The sequence below is a fragment of the Orcinus orca genome, chromosome 1, assembly GCF_937001465.1.
Source record: "Orcinus orca chromosome 1, mOrcOrc1.1, whole genome shotgun sequence".
Classification (NCBI taxonomy): Eukaryota; Metazoa; Chordata; class Mammalia; order Artiodactyla; family Delphinidae; genus Orcinus; species Orcinus orca.
Window position 1 is genome coordinate 185,054,408 of NC_064559.1, and position 19,646 is coordinate 185,074,053.

The 19,646-nt window shown below is 52.1% G+C and overlaps 1 protein-coding gene across 3 annotated transcripts; it reads right to left on the bottom strand.

Moving 5' to 3' along the window:
• Nucleotides 1-3,648: 3,648 nt before the first annotated feature.
• Nucleotides 3,649-8,273, bottom strand: GJB3 (gap junction protein beta 3). Of its 3 annotated transcripts, none has more exons than XM_004266488.3 (2): nt 8,142-8,273; nt 3,649-5,286 (listed from the first exon to the last, which is right to left on the bottom strand). In XM_004266488.3, the coding sequence occupies exon 2, from the start codon at nt 5,250-5,252 to the stop codon at nt 4,440-4,442; it is 813 nt and encodes a 270-aa protein (XP_004266536.1). In that variant the 5' UTR covers nt 5,253-5,286; nt 8,142-8,273; the 3' UTR covers nt 3,649-4,439. The 3 variants fall into 3 exon arrangements, with proteins under 3 accessions (XP_004266536.1, XP_033278104.1, XP_033278103.1); XM_033422213.2 differs by having other exon boundaries at nt 3,649-5,308; nt 8,142-8,256; XM_033422212.2 differs by having other exon boundaries at nt 3,649-5,407; nt 8,142-8,247.
• Nucleotides 8,274-19,646: the final 11,373 nt, after the last annotated feature.

The window sequence follows — 19,646 nt, forward strand, 5'->3', positions numbered from 1 at the left end:
TGTTACATACATTCACATTGTTGTGCAACGGATCTCCAGAGCATTTTCATCTTGCAAAACTGAAACTCTATACACAGGAAACCATCCCCATTTCCCTTCTCCCCATCCAGGGTGCACTGTTTACTTGTCTTTACCCCCTCCCCTATTAGTCTGTGAGCCCCTTGAGGGCAGGCAGCTGAGTCCTGTTTACATGCCCAGCACCTAGCAGGGCCCCAGGCTCATATACGAATTTATGAACTCAACAAATTATTTACTGAGCGCTGAGCACTGCCTGGTGCTGCTGTCCTAGACACTGGAGATCAACCAGGAACCAGCGATAACAAAACTCCCTGTCTTGTGGGCTTTACATTCTAGCCGGAGGGAGACAGACAAAATATAGAATGTGTTAGCTGGTGATACCTGTTAGGTGGAGAGTAAAGCAGGAAAGGAGGATGAGGGCGCAGGAGGTGGGCTTTCATTTTCGAAGAGAAGAAGGGAGAAATTCTCATGAAGCAGCTGACCTTTGATGCAGGCCCTGAAGGAAGGGAGGGACCCCTGTGGCTCTCAGGAGGAAAGCACATTCCAGGCAGAGGGAAAGACAGTGCAAAGGCCCTGAGGCAGAAATATGCCTGGTGTTTCCTGCCTGAGGGAGAGCAAGGAGGTCAGCGTGACTGAGTGAGGTCAGCAAGGAGAAGAGATGAGGGTTCAGAAAGGCAACAGGTGGGGCAGGTCTTGGAGGCCCCTAAAGGCCAGTGTGAGATGCCTTTGGAGGTTTGGGGCAGAGGAGTGACATGGCCTGATTTAGGTTTTATGGCATCACCCTGGCTGCTGTGCTGGGAATAGACTGTGGGAGTGGGTGGTGGATGCAGATCTCCCCCTTCAACGGAGGACTCGCTGCCCAGCTGTGCGGAGTCTGGCCAGCTGACAGCCTCCAGGTCTGCTTCAGCTGTGCAGGTGGCCAGGCTCTGCTTGGGGTGGCCCCAGGCAATGGCTGAGCCAAGCGTGGTCAAGGGCCCAGCCATTTCCATCCAATGTGACCATCTTTGTGTAACGGACACAGAGCTCCCACGAACGGGTCTTGTCACTCGGTCCTGCTTCCTCCCCTTTCCATTCACAGGTGTTCCTCCCCAGCAGGCCCTTTGCACCCCTCTCTTTTGCAGCATCTGCTTCCCAGAGTTGGAGCAGGAAGCAGGGAGATTATTGCAGTGAGCCAGGTGATAGATGATGCAGGTGTCTCAGCTCGGACTGCTGTAAAAATACTACAGACTGGGTGGCTTAAACAACAGAACTTTATTTCTCATAGTCCTGGAGGCTGGAAGTCCAAGATCAGGGTGCCAGCCTGGTTGGGTTCTTGGTGAAGGCCCTTTTCCTGGTTTATATCGGGCTGTCTTCTGAGTATGTTTTCACATGGCAGAGAGAGAAAGACCATCCCCCTCGTGTCTCTTCTCATAAGAGCACAAATCCATCCTCATGAGCCCACTTCCCAAAGGCCCCACCTTTTAATAACATCACACTGGAAGTTAGCGTTTCAACATATGAATTTTGGGGGAGACACAAACATTTAGTCCCTACCAAGGGGCTTGGATCAGGGTGATGAATACAAAATAATCTATTTGCCTTGGGCTGCAGGGTGGCTGTCACATCATGAAGTAGATGTGGACTCGAAAGTGTGTATATGAAATCTAAATCGTAATCATAAGCACTATCGAAGGAAGCTTGCAGTGACTCCTCACGTGGTTGGGGGAAGAGGAGGTAGAGGTGTGTACCCTCATAAGAGAAGACCAGGGGACATGAGACGTGTGCTGGGGACTCTCCATGGTGAACAGTAGCTCAATACATGCTGGATGGAAAGCGTGAGCGGCACTGCTGGGGACAGCTCTCAGGCCAAATGTGGGATGCTTAGAGCTGGAATATTCCCTCATCTGTGGTCCTGGCCCGCAGCTTGGAGAAGCGGGACCAGGACTGGAGGCTCAGTCCCTGCTGGGATAGCTGATGTTGTTCTCTGGTTGCTCTGACCTCAAAGCCATCCTTATCCAGGCAGTGGGAACCATCCTGGAAGGTGCTGGAATGCAAGACAGCAAATAGGTAGCGATCAGCCCTCCCTGGGACCTTGGCAACCATCCACTCCAAGCTGGGACTGACACACCAGATGGCCTGGGCAGCAGGCAGAGACTTTCCTAAGCATGGTTGTGCATGGATATTTACTGGATATGTTAGCACTGAACTAACATGTTATGACACTGTCTCCTTTTATCTCTGCAACAATCCTAGGAGTGGATACTGTCCTGAGTGCTGGGCTGAATATGTTCCTTTTGCCCCTCAGATCTGCTCTGTGCGCTGGGAGGCTGACCCGTACTGACCGTCTCAATAGGCTTCTGTGCCCTCTGGTTTCTGGTTGTGTTGGGTCAGTGGGAGCCACTGGCAGGTGAGTAGGAGGTGGTAGAGTGAAGTCATGGTACTTATTTGATTGCTGCGGTTGGATGCCTCCTTGCAGCCTTTGTGTGGCAACCCGTCCATTGCTACCCTGGTACTAGCCCCAGGGCACCTTTTATGGGTTTCCTTCAGCACGCCTATACCTTCAAAAACAGTCCCTCAAGGAGACTCTTTGAAGTTCCTTGGTTTGAATGTGCCATCTGTTTCCTGTTGAGACCCTGACCGATAAAATTCCCATTGTATTGATGACAAGACTGAGGTTCTGAAAGCCTGTCCAAGGTGCAGCATGGTGAAGCTGTGGTCATGAAGTGGTTAAGCTATGATTTAACCTGGGAGGTGAGTGTCAGCCCGGCCCGGGCCCTTTAAACTTGGCTGGCTTATCCACCACAGTAACGACCACACGTGAGAGCAAAGGTGAACCCCAGCCTGTCCTGTTGACACAATGACCCGTCCTTTCCCTGCCTGCACTGGCTCTTGGCTCACTGCCTCCTGGATTTCTGGCTCCTGGCCTTGGCTTTGATAGTTACTAAATGTTCCTCTGCGTGAGTATAGTCTTGCACCCCCTTTTGCTTTCCATCCTGTCCTGGCTTGGATGTTGGTGTTCCTGAAATTTCAGGTCATCACATAGTGCTGGGAGTGGGGCTGGGATCCACCTGGGGTTGGTTAGTGCAGGAGATGAGTGTGTCTCTGTCTCCCCCAGGCTCTGAGCTCCTTGGGCTCAGGTCCTGTTCCCCTGTGCAGTCCTCATGTCTGCCAGGGGCCTGGGGTGGAGAAAATGCTCAGGGAAAATGGAAGGAGCTGGATAGCGCTTGGGTGAGGCTGGGGCTTCATGCCTTTAGAGGAGCCTGTTGTGAGCATACAGGAGTGAGAGTATGAATAACAGGGATTTTGTGTACACAGGGTGGGGTGCACGTTGTGGATGGCAGTGACTGGGTTACAGAGGAGGAAGGAGTGTGGTTTGTCTGCAACCAGAGGGCTGTGACCGTGTGCGCTCAGGGCAGGGCCTCACTATGAAGGGCTAGCGCTGCTGTTGTAGAGGGAGCACAGCGCCCTCTTGTGACATCTACAATCACAGCATGTATATCTGTAGGTTCCGCCCCAGACCCCTCCTGGGTCAACCCCAGCCCCAGCCTAAATTCAGCTCAAGCCATGGAGCTCTCTCCCCTTCTGAGGGGCTACCTTCTCTGCCCTCAGGGTCTTGTGGGTGGGAGTGTGGGAGAAAAGAAGAGAGTCAACCTGTATAAAAGACAGCCTTTATTGATTTCAAAGAAATTGCCTCGGGGATGTTCCTATCAGCACATCCACCTCAAGTCCCTGAGAGTAGGGTCTGAAAGGCTGGCAACAGACTGAGTACACTTGTGGGAGGAAGATGGGAGCAAAGCTGCCTGAGGGTGGAGGAATAAGATGGGGGGCGGGTTCCCAAAGGGCAGTGGTGAGCCAGAGGATCTCTGGGTGTCTCAAGCCGGGGTTGGTGTCACCAGAGCTTACCCCTTCTCTTCCCAGGCTCACTCGCAGCCTCCAGACCTCCACTGCTGGGAGGATACTTCCTTTCCATCCCAGGAATGTGGGTGCTTCTCCCGAAGGAATGAAGATTCCCTTTGGTCTGGTACATCTCACCAGACCCAGGGCAAGCATCTTTCCCTTTGTGGCCTCCAGGCCTCTGCACCTGCTTTTGTGTGCTAGGAAGCACTTCTCACCTCTCTTAGACATTCCTCCCTCAGGGAAGCCTCTCCCCATCATCCCCTCCTGGCTTAGGTGAAGCCCAGCAGAGTCCTCTAAGTGTCCCCTTGCAGGCAGTAGTTAACTTGCTTGTCTTTCTCCCAGGAGGGCTGCCAGTGGGCCTGTGGTGTGACCTATACCAGACAGACAGCACAGTGCCCAGCGCTCAAAACAATCTACTAAAGGTGAAATTGAATAGTGTAGTGAATTCAGAGTGGGGCCCCCCAGCCCCGGGAGGACCCCTCCACCGGCACAATACCTCCCTGCCTGTCCCCACGGGCAGCCCAGGATCGCTCCCCAGCCCGTGGTCAGATGGGGGTCATGTTGGGTGCCGAAGCACGTATCTTGTCGTCGCTGGAATCCGGGCCCAACTCCCCGGCCTCCACCAGCTTGTGGTGGCAGCGGCAGGTGGAGGCCTGGCTGGCGGAGGACGGGGGGCCGCGGCCCCGGAGGCCGCTCTTTCTGGGAAGGCTTCGCACGACCCTGTGGAAGATGAGGTAGCAGATCTCGCAGAAGGTGAGCACGATGCAGACGGCGGAGGCGCCCACCATGAAGTAGGTGAAGAGCTTCTTCTCGGTGGGCCGGGCGATGTAGCAGTCCACGATGTTGGGGCAGGGGGCCACGTTGGCGCACTGGACCAGGCGGGGCATGCTGAAGCCGTACCAGAGAGTGTGCAGCAAGTAGAGGAAGAGGAATTCGATGAGGAGCTTGAAGATGAGGCTGAACAGGTAGGTCCACCAGAGGCCACCGTGCTTCTTGCCCGCGTTGTCGTACAGCTTGGCGCACTGGTCGCCGTGTTTCTCGCGGTGCCGCCGCTCCCGCTCCTCGCGGTAGGCCACGTGCAGGATGACCAGCAGCGATGGGCACGTGACGAAGATGAGCTGCAGGGCCCAGAGGCGGATGTTGGAGATGGGGAAGAACTCGTCGTAGCAGACGTTGGTGCAGCCTGGCTGCTTAGTGTTGCAGTCAAAGTCCTTCTGCTCGTCCCCCCACACGCGCTCCGCTGCCACCACGTACACCAGCACGCGGAAGACGAACACCACCGACAGCCAGATGCGTCCGAAGGCTGTGGAGTACTTGTTCACCCCGCTCAGTAGGGCCTGGAGCGTCTTCCAGTCCATGGTGCCTGGTGGGGGCGCTGTGGGCCGTGCCCGCCTGACAGGATGGGAAAACCGGTCTGAGAACGGGTAGATGACATTTACAGAGCATTTACTATGTGCCAGGCGCTGTTCTGAGTTCTCTATGTGGATGGATTCGTTTGATCATCCCAACGACCCTATGAGATCAGGACTGTTATTCTTCCTAAGCTACAGAGAGGAAACGGGCACAGAGAGGCTAAGTAACCTGCCCAAAGTCACAGAGCTATATGCCGGAAGGAAGGGAATGTGCATTTGCTGATAATAACAGTTATTATTTATTGAGCATTTACAACGAGCCAGGCAAGGAGCTAAATACTTTATGTGCTGGATCTCATTTAATCCTTATAAGGACCTTGGGAGGTAGACACTATTATGCTTCTCATTGACAGATGAAGAAACTGATAATGAAATGAGAAAAGGATTGCAAAGCACTCAGTACACAGTAAGTGCTCAATAAATGCTGGCTATCCATTGTGAAATCTAGAGCGGTCAAGTCACTCATTTAAAACTAGAATTGGGGCTTCCCTGGTGGCGCAGTGGTTGAGAGTCCACCTGCCGATGCAGGGGACACGGGTTCATGCCCCGATCCGGGAAGATCCCACATGCTGCAGAGCGGCTGGGCCTGTGAGCCATGGCCGCTGAGCCTGCGCATCCGGAGCCTGTGCTCCGCAACAGGAGAGGCCACAACAGTAAGAGGCCCGTGTACCGCAAAAAAAAAAAAAAAAAAAAAAAAAAAAATTAAAACTAGAATTGAATTCAAGGCTGGGCTGTCCACCGCCTGCTCTCCATTTCTCTGCTGGATGCCTGCCCCAGACCAGCTTCTCAAAACTTACCTCGTTGATGCCTCGCTATCATCCTGTGAAGTTGGGGTGATGAACCCCAGATAGGAAACTGGGGCTTGGAGAGGGGAAATAATCTCCCCAAGGTCCCACAGGCAGTGGGTGGTGAAGTTGGGAGACCAGTTCAGGTTGTGGGGGGAGGCACATGGAGAGGGTAATGGTCTGGTTCCTGCGGACACCAGATCCAGGAAAAATCCAGGGACACCCTCCTTCCCTGTGCCAGGACCTGAGGGAGCCCCAGACACACCAGCAATCGGGATGCCGGAGCTTTGTGGTGGGGAGTCATGCTTTGTTCAGGTCCCCAGATCACACATCCTCCTCCTAGTCCTGGAATGACTCAGAGGGTGTGGACAGGTGGGTCTGCCTGAGTGCACCTAGTGTCTACATGCTGCAAAGGGTGTTGGGAGCATGTGCCTCTCCGTGTGTACGTGTGGGCTTGTGTGCACATGTGAGTGCTCCTGGAGCCGCTCTGTGACTCTGAGCATGCATGCTGACTGAGGGTCCACCCCCGCATCACCACTTCTCACCCCTCCACCACCACCCCCTGCTCCAAATCACCATCACCCTTGCTGGTATTATTACCAAAGCTTCCTGGCTGGCCTTCAAGTGTCTGCTCCTATGCCCGCAGAGTCCATTAAATTGAATCATGTCACGCCCTTGTTTAAAACTTTCTACTAGCTTCCATTACACTGAGAATAAAACCCCAGTTTCTACATTCTTGCCCTACTCTCCTACACTCTCCACCTGCCTCTCTGCTCAGGCCGCAATGGGGGCCTCTGGGGCTTTGTAATTATTCCTGCTGCCTAGAATGCTCTTCCTCCAGAAACTTGCATGGCTGCATCCTTCTCATTACTGAGGCCTCTGCTAAAACATCCTCTTCTTAGAGGCCACCCTAGATTACCCTGGACCTGGAAGCCCCTGCCCTCCCAGTCACTCTGCTCCTGTCCCCTTTATTTTCTCCCCGGAATTTAATTACCAGTGGGAATTAAAGTATTTGTTTAATCCTCTACCTCTCTGAATTTTCATGAACTTCTGTTTCACAAGGGTGCTTATTTTATATGCACTGGCAGCAGCATACAGTAACATACTTAGAATAAAAAAAAAAGTTGTCTGCCTCAACTCAGCTCCTTCTAAGACCTGTCCTTTGGGGAGTGGGATGTGTATTGAGCGTGGAGTCACATCTGGATTCAAGCCTCAGCTCTACCCCTTCTACCTGGGTGACTTCCAATTTCTCCTAATCTCTTTGACCTTCCTTCCTTATCTCTAAAGAGAAATAATTCCTACTTTCTTGAGCTGTGGTAAGAGTAGTAAAAGGCCATTCCTTCCCCAGCCTGGCACTCACCTGGCGAGAGTTCAAGAAGACTGGAGTGGAGGTTGGAACCCTGTCTGCCAGCCCCGGAGGAGAAGGGCCCTGACAGGTGCTTCCACCTGAGCCTTCTCAGGGCGGCCCACCTGGGGGCTGCCCCCTCCTGGGCCCCCACCTTCCACCTTCCAGTCCTGTCTGCCCAGTCCTGTCAAACACACCCTAGGGACGCGACTCACCGGCAAAGAATTTCCCTCCAAGCCCAGGCTCGGGACTGGTGGAGCCGGATCTGGCCCCCCAGCAGCAGCTCCCAGCTATCCGCTTTTCCCCTGCCCCGGGACCAAGGCGCGCCCAGCTTTCACCGCCACTCCACAGTGCCGGCCGGCCCCCTCCTCGGGGCAGAACTCCCCTCCCCTCTCCACCCCCCACCCCAGCCGTCACCAGCACCAAGTTTCCGTCCATTCCAGGCAGCTTGGGAGCCTGCCGACGGGGGAGGGGGTTGTCCGGGAACCTTCAGCAGCTGGAGCCCCCTCCCCGCCCAGAACCGAGGGGTGAGAAGGCAGGTGGGGAGTGGGGTGGGTCTAGTTCCCTCGACCTCCTCCCATCCCCTCACCTGCCAGTCTCAGCCTGGCCCGAAGGCAGGATCAAGCCCCCGCCCCGCCCCGCCCGGGGTCGCCGGGGAGCGCTCAGCGGCCGTGGGCGCGGGGTGGGGAGGCGCCCCGCACTCACCAGCAGCGGCGCGGCCAGCGGGGGGCCGGGACCCCGCGTCCTCGAGGCCCGCAGCGGAGGCGAGCGGGACCGGAGCCGCGTCTCTGCAGTGGCGGCGAGGCGCGTGGCGGCAGGCAACGCCGGGGGCGGCGTGGAGGAGGGAGGGTCAGGGGAGGAGCTCTGGAGCCGCCCGCCGCAGAGGGTCGGGTTTTAGTCCAGACACTGTCACTCGTTCCCCCGGCAACCTTCTCCCGGGCTTGACGCCCGTCTGAGCCTGGGCTTCTTCTTCATGTGTGAAACGGGGGCATCTGTGGCCCTGGGCAGGGCTGTGGCAAAGGGTCCGATGAGATTCGGAGCATGAAGTGCTCTAACCTGGTTAAGTGTCAAGTGGTCCCCGGACGGACCGCAATCAGGACTAGCCCACGTACGTTACCACGGGTACTGTGTCCGCGCCCTGCGGGTCACTGTCCCCGCCTGGCGCTTGGTCTCGACCACTCCCGGAGGCTGCCCTCCCCGCGTAGGTGCGTGGCTCAGGCTCCGCGTCCTGGAATGCGTGGCTCAGGCTCACTTTGGAGAAGTGAGGGGCAGGTTGGGGGGCAGACCCTGTGCCCGCAGCAGGAAGGGCCACTGCGCCTGGAAAGGAGATGGGGGGATCCTTCGTCCAGGGGTGAGGGCCGGATGGGGAGAGGCCGTTGCCTGGAGTTACTGCAGGGGGCAAATCCCATGTGCGGTGTGGGGCGGGAGTAAGAGAGAAGTGAAGGAGCGGAGGCTGCGCTTTAGACCTCCTGCGGAGGGAGGCGGGGCCTGCGGTTGGGCCGGGCTGGGCTGGGCTCTGAAGGCAAGGACGCTTTGTCTTATTTACTAGTGTGCCACGACTAGGAACGTAATGAGAGAGCCCCGGGGCCGCAGCCTGGTCGGGGAACCCCCAGGGTTTCCAGCCTCCCGGGGAGTCCTGGTGTCTTAGTCACCAAAGGGCCTGAGCACTCCCTGTCTGGACAGAGATGATGTTGCTAGCTGAAGGGTGATTATACATGGCATCTTCCCAGGACTGTACTGGTTTATGCCTGTGGCCCTGGTGTAATTAACAGCATCCCCGTTTACTCTCAAAAGTAACTCCAAACTTGGAAAGATCAATTACACCATCACCCTACCTACTACTTCTGGTAGAAAACTAACACTGCATTGGGGGCTCAGAGACATCTTTGGTCCCTGCACTGTCCCGCAGGCTTTATTTCATCATCACAGTGCCAGATGAGGAAGGTACAATCCTTCTCACTTTTATGAGTGAGAAAGCCAGAGAGGTTGTGTGACTTGCCCTGGGTCACACAGATAATAAGGAGCAGAGCTGGCTCTGGAGGCCTCAGCCATGCTGAGTTTCTGGATAGGGCAAAGCCACAGGGCAGAGGCCATCTTTTACTTTGAAAATCATTGCTGAGACTGACCAGTGCTGGGGTGGGCCGGGTGCTTCTGTGCATGTGTCAGTGTGGGACTATGTGTGAGTATGATGGTGTCCTGTGGGGTGTCCATGACTGCCACCTGCACCTTACCTTCTCCGGCTCTGCTGCATTTCAGAGCAAAACCCGTTCCCCACTTCCTCACCTCCTAGTCAGCCTTCAACCCGTTGAACAATGTTCTCACCCAACCATGTAACTAAAGACAGCCCTATCAAGGGTGCTAAAAACGACAGTAATGTCTCTGTCCTCCTCCTGCACCTTCAGAAGTACCTGACACAGCTGACTGCTCCTTCCCTCTCAAAACACTTTCTTCTCTTGGCTTCCTTGACGCCCCACTCCTGGTTTCCTTGTACCTCGGAGGCCTCACATCCTGGTCTCAGCCTCTTCTCTCCTGGGTGAGCTCATCCAGTCCTCGGGTTTCCAGTACTATCCATTGGCTGCTGAGTCCCACATTTCTAGTGCTTCTCCCTGAACACCAGACTATGTATCAGGGCTGCCCACCTGACCACTCGGTTTCCAGTTACTGGTTTTTCCTTCCTGAGATCAACTGCGTATTCGACTCTGTAGGTATTTATTTTTCCATTTACCCTATGGAGGTGTGCTGTGTACATGGCTATTTTCATGTCCTTTCACGTAACAAAATATAGGACATTTCCTCTATCAGTAGATATAGAGTTATCTCATTTTTTTTTTTAATGCTTGAATAGTATTTCATTTTCCCCTTAGTAGATGGGGAGCTGTCTCTTAAAACAAACAAACAAACAGCTGAATAGCATAGGTACTATAATATATTTAATCACTCCCATATTGATGAAAATTAAGGGTGTTTTCAATCTTGTATTTCTTTCTGTTGTAAACATCATTGCAAGAAATACACTTGGATAAGTATCACTGAACACATTTTTTTAAAATTGTATCTATAAGATATATTCTTAGAAGTGGAATTTTGGGGTTAAAGTATGCTCATTTAAAGTTTTGATAGATATTGCCAAATCCCCTCCATAGATGTATCAGTTTATGCTACCATCAGACATAAAGTGTGTGTTTCCCCATATTCTTGCCAATATAGAGCATTAGCAAACCTTATCTTTGCCAGTGGTATCTCATTATATTTTATTTTGCATTTCTTTTATTATGAGCGAGAATCAGCATATTTTCATACACTTAAGGGCCACTTGTGTTTCTTTTTCTGTGAACTGTCTTTTGCTTTTGCCCATTTTTCTGTTGGGTGGTTGCCTTTTTAAAATTATTGATTTCTTAGGGGCTCTTTACATATTAAAGAAATATACCCTGTGTCTATGATGCAAATAACAAGGATTTCACCCTCCCCTCCAAGTTTGACACTTGTATTTTGACTTTGCTTATGGGGTTTTTGCTTTGGAGAATTAAACATTTTTTTACGTAGTCAAGTGTATCAATCTTATCTTTTATGGCCTCTAGGATTGGTCATAATTAGAAATGCCTTCCCCCCCACTCTGACAACTGGAAAAAGTTTTTCTCCCATGGTTCCTTCTAGCTAAACTAGTGCTTTAATGATGTAAATCAGATCATGTCCCTCGCCTGTTTTATCCTGGCACCCACTCTCCTGACATTGCCCACAGAACCCCAAGTGACCTAGTCCTGCCTCACCTCCCATCACACGTCCCCTTATCACTGCTCCCCGTCACACTGGCCTGCTTTCTGTTCCACAAACAGCATGTTCAGTCCATGTTGTGTCCAGCCTTCTGGGCTTTGCATTTGCTGTTCCCTTTGCCTGGACTGCGCTTCAGCTGGCAGGTTCTTCCTCCTTATTCACGTCTCACCTTCTCACAGGGGTATTCCCTGGTCACCCCACCTGAAGAGACCTCACCCACTTCCTCAGCAGTCACTCTTCAGAACAGTCTTTGAAATTATTTCCAGGAAAGTAGGGAGCTCACTGGTTGTAGACATCAGTTCCTATTTGTAAAGTAAAAGTTGGGCGCGCATAAGGGTGTGTGTGAGGACTGTCTGTTACCGTGTGGGGTGGGGTAGCTGGGGGTCGAGGGGGTAGCATGAGGCATAGGTGTGTATGGTTGGTGTGTGTGGTTGTGAATGTGCATGCTCGTGGAAGTGGCTGCTAGGGTTTTGTGAGGTTGTGTGCATGTCAGGCTGTGTGTGTGGTTGGGTGAATGTGCTCTGGTGACCAGGTGATTTGATTGCCCAGGTCCTAGTGAAACAGGAGGGAAGGGGGCAGGGCACAACATGTGAAAGAATGACATAGCCTGAGGCCATGACAGAAACTGATTAGAACCAAATGGGTCCAAGATGGCGGACAAGTCTACTTACACTAGACCTCGAGCCTCAGTATATGCTCACTGTAACACGTCAGCACACTAAATGACGCACCCACAGGCGCCATGACAGTTCCAAGGCCGACCATAAGGATCAAAAAGTAGGCGGTGGCCCAATTCCTGGAAATCCCCGCCCCTTCCTGAAATAGCTGGAATACTCCTCCCACTCATTAGCCTATGAAATCACCCACCCCTATAAAAACGGACACCCCCATACCCTGAGGCTTTTCTCCCTTTCTGAGATGGCCCACACTCTGTGGAGTGAGTTTCTCCCAAGGCTACCCCCCGCCTTCTGAGATGGCCCACACTCTGTGGAGTGTGTTTCTCTCTAAATAAATCCACTTCTTACCTATCACTTTGTCTCTCACTGAATTCTTTCTGCCATGAGACATCAAAAACCTGAGCTTCATTAAGTCCCGAAACCAGGTGTGTGATCTCAGTTGGAAGACTGTGGGTTTTGTCTGGGTTCGAGTCCTGGCACGTGGGTTCACGAGTCCCAATCTGAGGTGCACGGTTTCCCTATCACTCCGACCTTGCCAGATGCCACCACTCATTCCTGACATCAGGCAGCGCCCCCAACAACCGGCCTTTGCTTTTTCTGGAGTGAGCTGGAAGAGTCCCCATTCCAGGAAGAGGCTCTGAGGACCCCCAGGCCCTGTTGGCCCACTCCGAGTTTCTGCTTCCTGAGCAGGTGAGTATGTGGGAGGCCATCTAGGCCATCCTCCCGCCTCAGGGCAGGGCTGTGTTGCACCAGGGCTTAGCAGCTGCCCCGGCCACCCCACTCCCCTCAGGGCCTGCACCTGCTCTCTGGGGCAGCAGGCCTGAAGCCTGCCACTGTGTTCTTCCTGCTCAGACCTTGGCCCAGCTGGTCTTGCTGCCAGGCAAGAGCCCCTGTGTCTGAAACTCTGCCCAGGCCTCGGGCAAGGGCTTCCCTCTCCTGCTGGGATTTTCTTGTGTGTGTGTGTGTGTGTGTGTGTGTGTGTGTGTGTGCGCACACGGCAGGGACCTGGGCCCTCTCCTGGGCCTGAAGGCCCTTTCTACCTTTGAGCACAGAGATGGGGCAGGCAGAATCCTCTGGAAAGCAGGTTGGCGGAAGCATGGGGCCTTTCCAGTCCAGCTGCAGTGTGTCTGGGGCTGTGGGTAGGAAGAGATGCCCCAGGATCTGGGCTAGAATGTTGCTTTCCTTCCAAGACATCCCAAGGGACCTGGAACTTCTGCCCAGCTCTATCCTCAGATAGAGGTAATCCAGGACTTTTCTGAGTTGAAATCAGGATTCAGTCATTCTACATGTGTCCTGGGATCCCACCCCTTCTCACCGCCCCCAGACCTTACGCCATGTCATCATCCTTTTGCTCTTTTAAAAAATTGTTTTATTATTTTAAAAATTTATTTATTTATTTTTTGGCTGCATTGGGTCTTCGTTGTGGTGCGTGGGCTTTCTCTAGTTGCGGCGAGTGGGGGCTACTCTTTGTTGCGGTTGCGCGGGCTTCTCATTGCAGTGTCTTCTCTTTGTTGCGGAGCACAGGCTCTAGGCGCGCGGGCTCAGTAGTTGTGGCTCACGGGCTCTAGAGTGCAGGCTCAGTAGCTGTGGCACACGGGCTTAGTTGCTCCGCGGTATGTGGGATCTTCTCGGACCAGGTCTCGAACCCGTGTCCCCTGCATTGGCAGGTGGACTCCCAACCACTGGACCACCAGGGAAGTCCCACCCTTTTGCTCTTTACCGGGTCTTTCCCATGACAATAGATACTCTGGTATTTCTCTATCCTAACAAACAAAAGTCCCTTGACCCCACATCTTCCAGCATCTGCCTCGTTTCTTTCCATTCCTTTATAGCAAAACTTCTCGGATGAGTTGTCTTGATTTCTTGCTTCCTTTTACTTTCTCTCTGGAACTCTAATCAGGCTTTTGCTCCATATAGTCCACCTACACCGCTCTTGCCAAGGTTCCCGCAGCTAAATCCCACAGTCAAGTTTCAACCCTTCAACCCTGCACTGCCAGCAGCGTTTGGCGGCCAGCACATCACATCCCTTGACTTTTCACCTTCTTTTCTGGCCTTTCTTTCTAGGTCTCCTTTGCTGGTTCCCCCTGATCTCCCTGACCTCTAAATACTGGGGTGCCCGGGGGCTTAGTCCTAGGACTCCTTCTCTGTCCTCACTCACTCTCTTGGTAATGCCATCCCTCTCAGGGTTCAAAATATCAAAATTAGGCTGACAACTCCTAAATACTTATCTCCAGCCCAGACCTTTTACCTGAACTCCAGACCCCTGCATACAGCTGCCACTCAACCTATCCCTCAGGACGTCTAGCAGGTATCGCAAACTTCTCACATCCCAAATTCATCTTCTTAATAGGATTGCCAGATTTAGAAACGAAGCAAAACAAAAGCAAAAACGAAAAACCAAACCCAGGGCACTCAGTTAAATTTAAGTTTCACATAGTCCATGAGACATACTTAAACTAAAAAAAAAATTTGTTGTTTTTTATCTGAAATTGGAATTTCACTGGGTGTCCTGTATTCTGTCTAGCAACCTACTCCTTAGATTCCTCTCCACCTTCTCTACTCATGTACTCCTGGAGTAAACAGCAATGTTACTCATCTACCTGTTCAGGCCCCATACAGAGTCATGTTGACTCATTTTTCTCATACCTCACATTCAATGGCAGTGAATCATTTTTCTCTTCTCTTCTCTTCTTTTCTTTCCCTTTCTTTTCTATTTCCTCCCTTCCTTCCTTCCTTCTGTTCTTTCTTTCTTTTTCACTCTCTCTTTCTTTTTCTTTCTCTCTGTCTCTCCTCCTTTCTTCTTTCCTCCCTCCCTCCCTTCCTTCCTTCCTTTCTCTCTCTCTCTCTTTCTTTCTCTCTCTATTTCTTCCTTTCTCTCTCTCTCTCCTCTCTTTCTTTCTTGACTTTGGAGCAGAGAAAGGTTTATTGCAAGGTCTGAGCAAGGAGAACGGGTGGCTCGGGCTCAAAGAGCCCACACTTTCAATGTCACTGAATTATTTTGTCTCTACTTTCAGATTATTTTCAGAATCTGGACACTACTCACTGACCCCATTAGTGTTATTCTGGTAATATTAAAGTCACGAATCATTTCTTTCCTGCATCACTGCAATAGCCTTACAGCTGGTCACCCTGCTTTATTCCTTGCCCTATCTATCTATGGCTAGAAATGCTCCACAGCCTTCCTGCTCACTCAGAGTGACAGCCAAAGGCATCAGGATGGCTTTTAGGACCCTATGTGAGCTGGTCCTTCTCAGCCTCACCAGTGTGCTCTGGCCTCATATTCCACACCTCTTGACTCTCCCCCTGCTCTGCCTCATTGACTTCCTTGCTGTCCTGGGTCCACACTGGGTCTTCCATAGCCTCAGCACCTGTGAACTTGCCCTTCCTTCTAGCTGACACACATTCCCCCAAACCTCTGCCTGGCTTGCCCCCTCACCTTGCCTAGCCTCCCCATTCAAATTGCAGTTCCCGTCCCTGTGCTCCTTCCATCCCTTCCTGCTTTATCTTTCTCCTTAGCACTAGAATCATGTAGCATATTTTATATTTTGCTTATGCTTCTTGTTAATTGTCTCCCCATCACTAGAGTCTACAGTCATCTTTGTCTGTTGCATCCACTAGTGTATTCCCAATGCCTGAAACAGTGCCTGGCACTTTGTGGACAAAAGTACTCACCAAATGAGCGAATGGTACCCTCAAGCACAGTTAGCTCCTGTCCCAGGCCAGCACATAGCAGCTGTTTAATCAGCTCCTTCCAGCTTAGCCTCCCACCCTCCGACCCTCCAGAAGTCTCTCCCTGACTGCCTGCCCTCCTCCAGGAAGCCTTTACTGACCGAGCCTTGTCTGTCTCCCTTTCTTCTTGCCACCAGGCCCAAATCCCTGGAATTCAAGGGTCAGGTGGGCTGTGTGTCTGGCTGAGTCTGTCTGTCCTCATCCAGCCACTGCTGTCCTTCTGGATGGGAGGAAGCTCTTTGCTTGGGCATCAGGGCGGCCAGAGAAGCCAGCCTGGGGTGCGGCGTGTGCAATATGCCTGAAGCCAGCCAGCCGCCTGCAGTGCGGGAGGTTCTGGAGCCTTGGTCCTGGGCCAACTAGGTGATGGGCACTGGGCACCGGGGACTAGAGCCTGGACTGGGTCTGGGCTGCAGGACTGTGTTTCCTGAACTCACTGTTCCTGCGAACTGGGGAGGTCACGATCTTGGCACCTGTGTAGGTGGTTCGCCATTAGCTGAGCTGGGAGCACAAGAGGAGCAGACAGGATGGGGAAGAAGAAAACTGGGGGGGGGGGGCTTGTGCCTGGAGTTTGCTAAATGATATTTGTGTTTGTAAATGATATTCCCTTGCAGCCACTTTGACAGGGGCCATCGGGACGTTCTGACATGGCTGTAAAAACCCTTTCTTGCAATGCAAGCATGTAGAAGACAGTTTTGCCCCGTTTGCCTCTCCATCCCTGAGCCTCACCGGAAGCCCAACACATGGCCTCTCCCAGGTCCTCAGGGCTGGGGCGTGGCTCAGGAATGGTTGTTTCTATACAGCCAAACTCTCCTCTGCAGCCAAGTGCCCTGCCAGGTGGTCTGAGCTCCCTGTGGGACAACACGCATGTGGATGTCCGGAGGCAGTTGTCTGGGCCCCGGGAAAGAGAACACTGGGAACTCTCGTGCTTTGCTAGTGCAAATGCAAAACGGTGCAGCCGCTGAAGAAAACAGCTTGGTGGTTACTCAGAAAGTTAAGCATAGAATTACCACTTGACCCAGCAAGTTCCCGCCTAGGTGTATACCCGAAAGATCTGGGAACAGGGACTCAAATACCTGTGCGTGAATGTTCATAGCAGCACTGTTCACAATAGCCAATGTTTGAAAACAACCTGAATGTCCATCAAAGGAAGAATGGATGAACAAAATGTAGTCTGTCCATACAATAGAATATTATTCAGCCATAAAGAGGAATCAAGTTCTGATACATGCTACAACATGGATGAATCTTGAAAACATTATGCTGAGTGAAATACACCAGACACAAAGGACAAATATCGTATAATTTCACTTATATGACATATCTAGAATAGGTGAATTCATAGAGACAGTAAGTTGTCAGAGGTTACCAGGGGCTAGGTGGAAGGGTGGCTGGGGGTTAGTGTTTAATGGGTATAGACTTTTTTTCAGAAGTGATGAAAAAGTTCTGGAAATAGTAGTGACGGTTGTACACCTTGTGAATGTAATTAACACTACTGAATTTTACACTTAAAAATGATTAAAATGGTAATTTCATTTTGTATATATTTTATCACAATTAAAAAAGTGAAGGAAAAAGAAAAAGGGGATGGAAATATGGGTTTGGGAGTCAGTGGTGTCCAGATGGTAATGAAGGCCATGGGGGAGGACGAGTTCACCCAGGGACGGCTGAGGACTGTGGATGGACGGCCTGGGACAGAGCCCTGAGGACCTCCCCAACCAAGTGGGCAGGTGAAGGAGATTGAGGGGGAGTGGCTGGAAAGCTGGAAGAGTGGTGTCCTAGAAGCCTGGGTGTATTAGTCGGCACCCTGGATTGCAAATGACAGAAACCCACCTTGAGTTAGTTTGGGCACAAAGGGGAATTGATTGGTTTGCAGAAACGTGGGAAGGGCAGGGGTACCTTGGGACCCCACCAGCACCTGGCCCAAGTCAGGTCTGCTTTCTAGGATGTCTCTCCTGCTTGCCTCCCTCTGCTCCTCCGGGACTGCTGGCTTCCTCTCTCCTCGTACGGACGGGCTTCTGCAACAAGGATTTTTTTTTTAAATTTTTAAAATTTATTTATTTATTATTTATTTTTGGTTGCATTGGGTCTTTGTTGCTGTGCACGGGCTTTCTCTAGTTGCGGCGAGCGGGGGCTGCTCTTTGTTGCAGTGCGTGGGCTTCTCATTGCGGTGGCTTCTCTTGTTGCGGAGCACAGGCTCTAGGTGTGTGGGCTTCAGTAGTTGTGGCACGCGGCCTCAGTAGTTGTGGCTCGTGGCCTCTAGAGCGCAGGCTCAGTAGTTGAGGCGCACGGGCTTAGTTGCTCTGCGGCATGTGGGATCTTCCCAGACCAGGGCTCAAACCCGTGTCCCCAGCACTGGCAGGCGGATTCTTAACCACTGCGCCACCAGGGAAGCCTCTGCACAAGGCTTTTGCTCATGGCCTGCAGCAACCTGAGCACACACCTCCCCAGGTTTTGCTGCTACATGCTTCCTTTAGGAAGGATTCAAGTAACCTGGAGAAGACACCTGAGTGACCCCACTTCGAGCATATATCCACTCTGAGGTCAGGGGGCCAGGATGCATATGTTGATAGTTGCTTTTGTTACCGAGTCTAAGCTCATACTGCTCGCTCCACGCAGGCCAATAATTGAGAGTTGTTGGGGCAAGGGATCACGACTTTTTTCAGAAAGCCAGCAAACTGAGAAAGATGGTGGGCTCATGCCCCAAAGAACCATCTTGCTTGAGTTAGAACTCAGGCTTCTTTTATACCAGAAGGGGAAGGAGTAAAGTCAAACGCTTCCTGGTTCCCATCAGCCACCGTAGGGGATGTGTTAATTTCTTCCTCCCTGTAGTCATTCACAGGTGGGCCTGGCCAGGATGTTTCCTGTGAGCTAAACAAAGGTATTTTAGCTTAATGCTCATTACTTGGGTAACAGGGTTCCCAGAGATGGGCCGTTATGTATAATTTAAGCTTATAGGCAACATCCCTCTAGTGATTAACTTGTAATAGAATACAAAATGTTCTTCCCTATTATACCTTTAGCACCCCAGTTTAGAGGGAGGGGAGAATCCTGGGTGCACAAGACACATAGGGGAAGAGGCTCAAGAAGGAAGGCTGTTGAACCTGTAAGATGACTCGTGGTTTAAGATGAGGACTGTGAACACCTGCTGGGCTTTAGCAGCAAAAGACTCTTAGGTGTGCTTGGCAAGGACAAGTCTGAGTGCTGGGGCAGAGACTGGCTCATAGCTGGTGGGAGTGAGCGGGAGGTGACGACATCGAGTCAGTACATGAAGACCAAGACCTCTGACTCAGGAGGCACAGTTGTGAGAGCCAGGAGAGAGATGAGGAGGTAGCTGCGGGAGACGGGGTCAAGGAAGGATTTTGTTTTTGTTTTTTGGATGGAGCGAGGTGAGCATGTTTGGAGGCTGGGAGAGCCTGGAGAGAAGCAGAGGTTGAAGAAACAGGAGAGAGTAAGGGGGTGGGGAGGGAGGGCATCTGAGCATGGGGTGAGGGGCAGATTAGAGCCTTGGCTGGAGCAGGCTCACGCCTTTTTCTGTGCTGGGGGAAAGGAGGAGGACCCGTGTGGATACGGTTGGTCTATAGGTCTGGTGGCTGTAGACGGGAGAGCGTTCTTCTCAGGCAGCTTTTATTTTCTTGGAGCGGTAGAATGAAAACAAGATGGAACTGGCGAGAAGGAGAGTAGAGAAAGCTGAGAAGCCTACCAGCATGAACAACAGCAGAGAGACCGAAGCAGGGAAGAATGAGGACAGTCAGACTGGACTGGAGAACGTGAATTTGCAGTGGCCTCATGCTGCTGGCTTGATTCACACCAGCAGAGCCCATCACAGGGTGCAGAGGTGGGAAAACAAGCAGGAGGGGCAGAGGGACAGTGGGGGTATTAGTACGATGGCAATCCATTCCAGTTTTATCTCAGCAAATATTTCTTACCCCTTGACGGTATATCAGGTGTGGTGTAGGGCCTGAGGATACATTGGCAAGCCAGGCAGATTCTGTTCCTGCCCTCGGAGAGCTTGCCCTCTAGTAGGGAGGGCAGA